Source organism: Morone saxatilis, unplaced genomic scaffold (genome assembly GCF_004916995.1).
Source record: "Morone saxatilis isolate NCDOM2014 unplaced genomic scaffold, NCSU_SB_2.0 Contig22, whole genome shotgun sequence".
NCBI lineage: Eukaryota > Metazoa > Chordata > Actinopteri > Moronidae > Morone > Morone saxatilis.
The window spans coordinates 8,377,893-8,386,549 of NW_023339785.1; the positions used below are offsets into that span (position 1 = coordinate 8,377,893).

At 35.9% G+C, this 8,657-nt stretch overlaps 1 protein-coding gene across 2 annotated transcripts; it reads left to right on the forward strand.

The window, feature by feature from the left end:
• The first annotated feature begins 2,009 nt into the window (after positions 1-2,009).
• On the forward strand, positions 2,010-4,584 carry LOC118333614. Of its 2 annotated transcripts, none has more exons than XM_035669340.1 (7): positions 2,010-2,233; positions 2,422-2,751; positions 2,939-3,313; positions 3,449-3,475; positions 3,862-4,008; positions 4,133-4,179; positions 4,262-4,584. In XM_035669340.1, exons 1-7 carry the CDS (start codon positions 2,191-2,193, stop codon positions 4,391-4,393), a joined length of 1,101 nt encoding a protein of 366 aa, XP_035525233.1. In that variant the 5' UTR covers positions 2,010-2,190; the 3' UTR covers positions 4,394-4,584. The 2 variants fall into 2 exon arrangements, with proteins under 2 accessions (XP_035525233.1, XP_035525234.1); XM_035669341.1 differs by having other exon boundaries at positions 2,010-2,229.
• Positions 4,585-8,657: the final 4,073 nt, after the last annotated feature.

Consider the following 8,657-nt stretch of genomic DNA (forward strand, 5'->3'; position numbering starts at 1 on the left):
CGACAGGTCGCAAACGGCGAGCATACTGGGGCCTTAAGATGGATCTTCTCAAGAGTAGTCCCAAAGCGCACTCAAACCGGCTCTAGTGATTGTTAGCTGACTGCAGCTCCTTCTCCCCCCGTTTTTTACTGTTTTATACTCACTTTCGGCTCTATAGTAGGTGTGTGTGTGAAACTTGCTGCCGATGAAAACCCAAGACTTAGCCCCACATCTAGTTTTGCTGCTTCATAATAAAAGCATTTACGGCCACCATAGTTTCTTACTCGTGCTTGGAAAGGGAGGTTGAAGTGATTGAGTTGCAGTCTGCTACACTATTAGATGGCACTAAATCCTACACAATTCATTCAGGCAGTGGTAGAAAGAAACATTTAAAACATTTAAAGTACATTTACTCAAGTGAAATAGCATAACTAAAAAAAGAGAGATAGAAGATCAGCAAGGTAAACATAATGGACATATGTTAATGGTCTCAAAGAATGTGTGTGTAATGTATGTTTGAATGTTTGTATTAGAGGCATTGATATAACGATGGGAAAAATACAAGTAAAAATAAAAAAAGGGGCGCATTAATGAAAAAAAAAAAAACTAAATTATATATATATATATATATATATAGAGAGAGAGATAGATATATGTATATATAGTTAAAATAGTATCTAGTAGTATCTAATAGTATCTCTACCTAGAGCAGCTATATCTGTAAAATGTTGCTTTCTCGTGTATCAGTATTAAAAATCTGATAATGTCAAAATAACATATCAGTCACAAACAAGTACTTTTACTTTGATCTTTTGAAGTATTTTGCTGATAATATTCATTTTTACTACAGTAGGTGTCCACTGTCCACTTTTGAGAGAAGTATAATGCAGTTTGTGTGTTTGAAAAGCAAAATGGTTCAACTACAGAATTGTTGTGGATGTGTGACACATCTGACCCAAAGGCTAAACTAAAACTAAATAATATAATATAATAAAATAAAATAATATATAAAGATATAATTTGTCTGTTGCACGTTAGTTAAGGTCATGTGGTAACCATGGTACATTTTAAAGCTGGCACATGCACAGATAGACCCCTGCCTGTTTGCCCAAGACTCAACAAGTGTCATCTTGGCTGCTGTTAATTGTTTTAGGTTATTATATAGTTATTAATAGTTATAACTATTTATTAGTTGTGTTATTAATGTTTTTAAATTAATATAATAAAGGAAAGATACACTGGTATCAACAAAAAAATACATACATTCTCAATGGGCAGCTTCACTTGTCTTTGAAATCTTTGTTGTCCATAAAACAAGCTTTGGGATGTTGCTGCCGGTTTGGGTCTAGTCTAAACTGAACTTTTCAGTGGTGGGTAGAGCGGTTCATCTGGATGTTTGTCATGTATATCTGTTTATATCACAATGGATGTGCACTGTGTTATGGCATTATTTGACTGTTGTGCCCATGCAAACAGACACCTCTCCAAAATCACGTGAAGACAGTAGAAAAAAAGTCTGACTGGGTTAGTTTAAGGGCTTACCAGTATCTGTCCTCTACAGCGGACTGCAGGATGTATCACAGACTTCTCTTGGTTAACAATATGGTATATACATAATTAAATTCAATCACCAGCATCAGGCTCTTGCAGAATTACACCCTATATCCTATCTTTCTATACTGATTTTGCCTTTCATAAATACCGTACAGTAAAAGCATTGTTAACATATGAATGGATTCTGTCCACAGAAACACCAGAGAGCTTTTAACTTGAAACAGATACAGGCATTGCAGGTGTTAGTTTGCACCCTCACTACGTAACATGGAGGGAGCTTTCTAAGACATTGAAAATCGATGTCCAGACCAACTTTATATGGTACACATGTCACCGCCCTAAAGACTTTGGACTGGTTTTGCAATGAAGGTTTTCTAGAAAATTGTTTTCCATTTTAGCAATGAAAGCTGAGAGAACATCCTCAGTTTCTATTTAGACATTGGCTTGTGAGTGTGTCACTTTGGTCAAGTGACGGATTGTCACTGAAATTTGATGCTGCAGTTTTGCATTACTCTCTTCTATTCGAACTGCCCACAAAACCTCAAAAGTCATAAAGTTGCATAAGAACAGGAAATGTTTTGAACCTGTCTACCTATCACCACCGTCTCATATCATCAACTGTACTCTTTAAAAAAACAACAACGAGTCAACATCAAGATGATCCTTTTATGGATTACACTGCTTCTTCTCCATCGAGTATGTAAGTGTTATATAAATCTGTCAAAACAATTATGTTATTTTAATTTTTAATTTTTTCTTTTTTTTTCATGTACTAAGCAAATTATGGCCCTCTTTCTCTTTACAGTTGGTATGTATCATTTCGTAGGATAATATTGTACATTCTGACTAGTATGTAATAACAATTATATACTCTCTATTGTCTTTTAGATGCATTGATCTCAGTGACCACAGTTCAACTAGGTGAATCTGTGACCTTCACATGTCTCTACCCTGATCTGGAGTACAGCAATACACGGATCAAGTGGTACAAACAGACTTTTGGTGATACTCTTGCAATTATTACTACACTGATGAAAGCTACTGCAAGTCCGACATTTGAACAAGGATTTTCTTCTTCACGGTTTAATGCAAACCACACTGAAGCCATGAGCACTCTGACCATTTTGAAGACAATTGAAGAAGATGAGGGACTGTATCACTGTGGGATAACCACCTGGAGAAAGGATAGGTGGACTGCCACATATTTGACTTTAAAAGGTAATAAATGTCTCTCTGTTGTCAGTTTTTTCACATATATCAGATTGTTTGGGTGTCACAACTCTTTATTTGTTCATTTACAACTTCAACTTCTTCTATGACCTTTTGACATTTCCATTTTGATGTTCCAACACTGCTTCTTTAATTACATGATACAGACAACCAAAAACTCTTTTATATATTGTAGGAAACAATCTGAGGACGACAGACTATACTGTTGTTCAGCAGTCAACAGTATCTGATCCAGTCCGTCCAGGAGACTCTGTGACTCTCCGGTGTTCAGTCCTCTCTGACTCCGACAATAAAACATGTCCAGGTGAACACACTGTGCACTGGTTTGGAGTCAGATCAGATAAATCTCATGCAAGCATCATCTACACTGATGGAAATAGTCTGGATGAATGGGACAGGAAACCTAAAACAAGTTCTTCTCCAAAAAGCTGCGTTTATCACTTCTCCAAGAACGTCAGCTCCTCTGATGCTGATGCTGGGACTTATTACTGTGCTGTGGCCACATATGGAGGTATTATATTTGGAAGTGGAACAAAAGTGGACATTGAAGGTAAACACCATTTTGCATATTTACTCTTTTGTCTAGTATATATTCATCATTTACCAGGAGACGACATTAAAGACTAAATATATACTTTTACTCCTCATTAACTTTTGTCGTATGTACTTTTTCTTAATATTTTAGCACCCAACATTTCACCACCCACGTTTGGTGAGTCTCAGCGGACCAATACAATTCTGTTACTGTTGTGTGCTTTTCTATTTATATTAGCTTCTTAAGTGGTTTCCCATTGACCGCATATTATGTTCTATTTAAGCTTGTTCAAACCCAATACTTAATGTACCAAATGTAAATATTTTAGATGTCCTGTGAATTTGAGCTATGTTTAGCTGCATTTGCAAGTCAGTGTGTTTTAAAAAAAATCATGTTTTAAGTGTTAATTAGTTTTAAACGAAGGTCAAATAAAGTCACACATTTTGACCTTTGACATACAGATCAAGTGTAAGAAAATATTTTTTGACAGGTAAAATCTTCTTTGATGTTACATTTTCATTACTTTTACTAAAGATCATTATGTGTTTGTTTTCGTGCTTCAGGAACCAGCGAGTGGTCTGTTGATGTTTTACAGAAGGACAGTATAATTTTGTTTGTGCTGTGTGCTGTCTTGGCTATAAGTGTGATTGTTATAGCCTTCCTCATTTACACCATCAAGAAAAACAAATGTGATGATTGCAATTATAAAGGTAATAGGAGTTACCTCACTATATCGCACATTATTAAGCTTATATCATTAGTGCTATAAAGTGTTGCATTAAACAACTGTATCCTTATTTATCTCTTGATTTGATTACTTTTTTCATATTGTAGATGCTGTTGTTTCCTTGCAAGAAAATGTTGCAAAAAGGAATTTAAAGGTAAGATCAATTTATCAAAGAAGTTATGATGCGTCTTATTCTGTATTTGTCTTCTCACATAATTTGCGATACATTTCCTCAGAGAGATGATGCATGGATTTATTCCACTGTCATCTTTACCATGGTGAAAACTGGCACTGATGGAACAAGGGATTCAAAAGCAGTGGACAGAGAGAGAATCTACACTGCTGTCAAGGCTTTTGGGTTAGATTAGAAAGTTAACTGGATTGTTTGAGATCAGTTAGTGGAGTTATATGTGACAGTTGATATTATTCTTAGTTATTATATGTGACTATTACATAATGTATAATATATATCTTGATTTATTGTTTTGTTGTTATGATTAAAACTAGAGATTGAATTGTGCAATGCATTTAATTCCATTAAAGTATGTTAGACTTCAAATTGTGTGAAACAGTAATTAACACAGTTATGAGTGAAGAACTTCCCTTCATCTATCTATGCTGCTGTTACACTGATACTTTGCTGTCACACACACACACTTCATGTGTCAACGAAACTGTTTTTAGAATTTTGCCCTAGAAAAAAACCCCTGCAAAAATGTTTAACATGAGCATTTCTAAAACCATATTTCAACCAATCATGGTAAATAATTCTAAATACTATGTTGGTGAAACGTAATATAAAATATTACCATATGATTTAAATCCCAACTGGAACGTTCTGTGGTTTTCATTGTTAACGTTTAAAGGCTGCGGTGCCAGGTAATAAGATGCATGACAGGAAATACTAACCAATAACAGCGAAAGAATAAAAAAAAGTCAGTTATTGGCCTGTTGCATCCTCATGCAGCTAACAGAGACCACAAGGCAGGAAGCTTTTGCATTTAGTCTCTGGGTGTTGTTATAATAAAGGTGTCAAAGGTCTTTCACCCTGTTGTTGATGACCTAACTACTGTTTGTAACATAATTCTGAATTTTAGCACAATGTCAGTGTATAAAACAAACGTGGTCTTTAACAATGTGAAATTGCTGATATTGGTGTGACAATATATTGGACCCACATTTGCAAAGTAGATTTTTGTTTTTATCCCTTATTTCCTCAAATCCTTTTTCTTCATCACTTCATGCACTATATAATATTAATAATATTTCCTTACAATAATAATTTTCTTGGTAGATGATCAACCCGCATAGGCTGACAGACAGCACCTAAAAATGTTAGGTCCCTTTAAGAAAAAAGACTAAAATAACTTTTGATTCAATCTGCACTTTATCCGTCTGAAAAATATAAACAGCCCTTCTTTTATGTTGTTTATTCATTAGTAAAACAAACAAAATACATTCTAAACAGCACTATGCTATACTATTAGCCCTATAACACATTCTTTTCTTTTCTTGTGGCGCCTAATGGACTATGGCTGTTTTCATACCAAGCATTTTGTCTGAAAGACCTGGAGCAATCATTTAGCAATGAGTGAGAATTTGAGTTTCCACACATTTCCACATCGTGGGCAATACAATTTATGACATACTATAGCAACTCTTACAATGATCATCAGCCTCACTTTTGACCGCTGACAGCTAGACTTGTTATTACTTATATACCGCCTTTCTAGTCAACCATTCAATGTGCTGCACACTACATGCCACTCTCACCCCATTCACATTCATTGCCATGCAAGGTGCCAACTGCTCAGAACAGAAACTTAGCATTCATACACACATACACTGATGCACAGCATTGGGAGCAATTTGGGGCTCTACCTCTGAGCCATAGCCGCCCCGTTTCTCCACTTTCTATATGTTTGGAAGGTCTCAGTTCTGTATCGAAAGCTGCTGGGTGCTGGGCAGCCACTTCATATACCTTTTTGTGCAAATTATGGGACTGCAGGTAGAGCAAACAATAACAGAGTCGTCACAGGGTGTGTGCAAGGTCCTGTGTGAATATGGCATCCAAGATTCTGGTCATACACATGCACAGCACACGGCTACAAGTTTTATGCAAACATTTATCCAAATGCAGTTCCAAGTACAATGCACAATAATAAAATGGATAGCATGGAAGTCATTTTATTAGCAACAAACTCAGGTGAACTTCATCAAGATGAGCTTGACCTATAGAAAGAGCTTGTGTAAAACCAAAGTATACTTAAAGAAAGCTAAAAATCATTTGCAATTGGACAGGTTGGATTATTCATGAACGGCCTAGAAAGAGGGGTGGTGCTGTGCGTTCACAGCAGAGTACAAACACTCTTGTGGTGACCCTCTCTTTTTCCTCACTCTTCTTGTAGAGAAATCAGTAGCCTGCATAGTTATACTTCCTCTGGCGATCACCCACCTTACAAATAATAATTGGCTTTAATGAATTCATAACTAGATTTATAGCATTATAGACATGTAAATTAACAATCACAACCAAGTCAAAAACATACAGTAAATCATCAGGCTGTGGTACAGAATCTAATCATGTGCTATTGAGTATACAACATCACTATGTTCACATCAAGCACTGTATGTAGCAATGGTGGGAGTTAACTGTTACATATTCTTTTATGCAGGGTTGTTTGACAACCTTATAAACTGGCTGAAGAAAATATTTTAATAAATCTGTCAGCTAGTCAAAACAAAACAAACAAAAATACTCAAATATGAATTATTGAATAACACAGGACTAAAGAATGGTTGTAAGACTTTAGATAAGTCAGATAACAGTAATGAATTGTAACATAGTTGAACTCCCTCGCATCTCCATCCCTCCTTTCAAGAGTGAAGGAGAAACTACGTGAAAAGGTGTCAGAGTTTCAATATCTGGGATGCAGTCTGAACGAGGTATGATAGGTAACTTATGTGTACGTCTCATCTATAAGCATATATGTGGTGAGACATAGAACCAATGGACATATACACTATATACTGAATGTATTAACATATTTTATAAATCAGATTTTGTATTTTGTATTTTTTTTTACAGCCTTCTCTCGAGCTCCATCCCATCCCACCCAGCTCTAGTGTAGGCCCCAGGAACCAGTGCTGACCTGGCCAACTGTGGTAATACAAGTTATGTGATGCCATGGGCATCAAGAGACTAGTTTCCCATAGGAACAATCCATACATAGAAATTGATATTGACAAAATAATGTTAACTACATACAGAAATATAGTGTATATCCCCATGTACTGTATGTCTTATAAATACAGTAATATGTTATAGATGTGATGTATATGTTAAATCGACATATAATATACTATATACCTCATTAGACTACATCCGAAGACATTAAAACTGAATTAAACCACTGTTCCTTTTGCAGTAGCTGATGATGGAAGTTAGTTAATGATGAGCTAACTCGCCTCCTTCTCATCCTGTTGCACCATGTGAGTACCGATCATGTACGGATCAGGTAGCAAGACGCCTTTTCATTTTCTTGGCTTTCATGGATTTTCCATAAATATCACACAAACTGACAAAAACAAAAAACTTTTCCAGTTTGTTTTAAAAAGCAAATTTTTTGGTTTTGCCTTGTGGTTTAAAACAGTTTTGGTTTTGAAAAGGAAAAATAACATATAGACATATCTAACCGTGTCAGTTAGTTGATCCGCTGTCGTCCTGTCATCGTCGTGGGAGGGCAATCTTTGCTCTGTTGATAAAACCAAACGCTTAAATGAGAAAAGACTGGGAAAACCCGTGAAGCTGCTGGCAGATCAATGTGACGACCTCACAAGACTCCAGCAGTTTCAGTTAGGTAATTTACAGTTACGATTCACCTCGTTCTGTATGTCATTGTAATGTTGGAGCCAGCTGAAGAATCGCAATCAGCTTGTTTAATGATATATTTTGAAATGTAATTTTATGTGATGTCATTTGGGGTTGAATTGTTACGATCTCTAGGAGTTGAGTTTTGTTTATTTTCATTTTTATTTAGCAGCATGACAATTACTCTATACTAGTGTATATGTATTATTTTACTGTAATATAATCGTGTACAACTAATGTGAGCAGATTTGTGATTTCATTTTTTAAAATGAAAATTCCCAGAAATATAAGGTGTTTATAAATTTTGTTAGAGCGGCAAATTCTCAAATTTGCACCCAATATGGTTTACATGAAAAAATTATATTTAAAGGGAACCTATTATACTCAATGTCGCAAACTGTGTATTTTTAATTGGGACTCCATTAGAGTAGCCCGCAAGATTCAGAGTTTAAAACATACTTATTCATGTTATACTGGCCGCTTTAAGCAGGCCCTCGTTAATCCTGCTATCTGCAGATAAAGCTGTCCTCTTTAAGTCTCTCCTTAATGCGCTTAACTTTAAGTATGCACATGGGGCAGCAAGTGGCTGGCCGGCCGTTGTGCGCTTTTGGCAGTTGTGCTGACGGTTTGAACAAAGTTATATGGAGCACTGATTCTGATGAATTTGAAGTTATTTTACACCCTCTGGAGCAACCCAGCGTCCAATAGGCTGCTCTACCAACTCCCCAGTCCATTTAACATGTTGTTAGCAGTAGGAGATT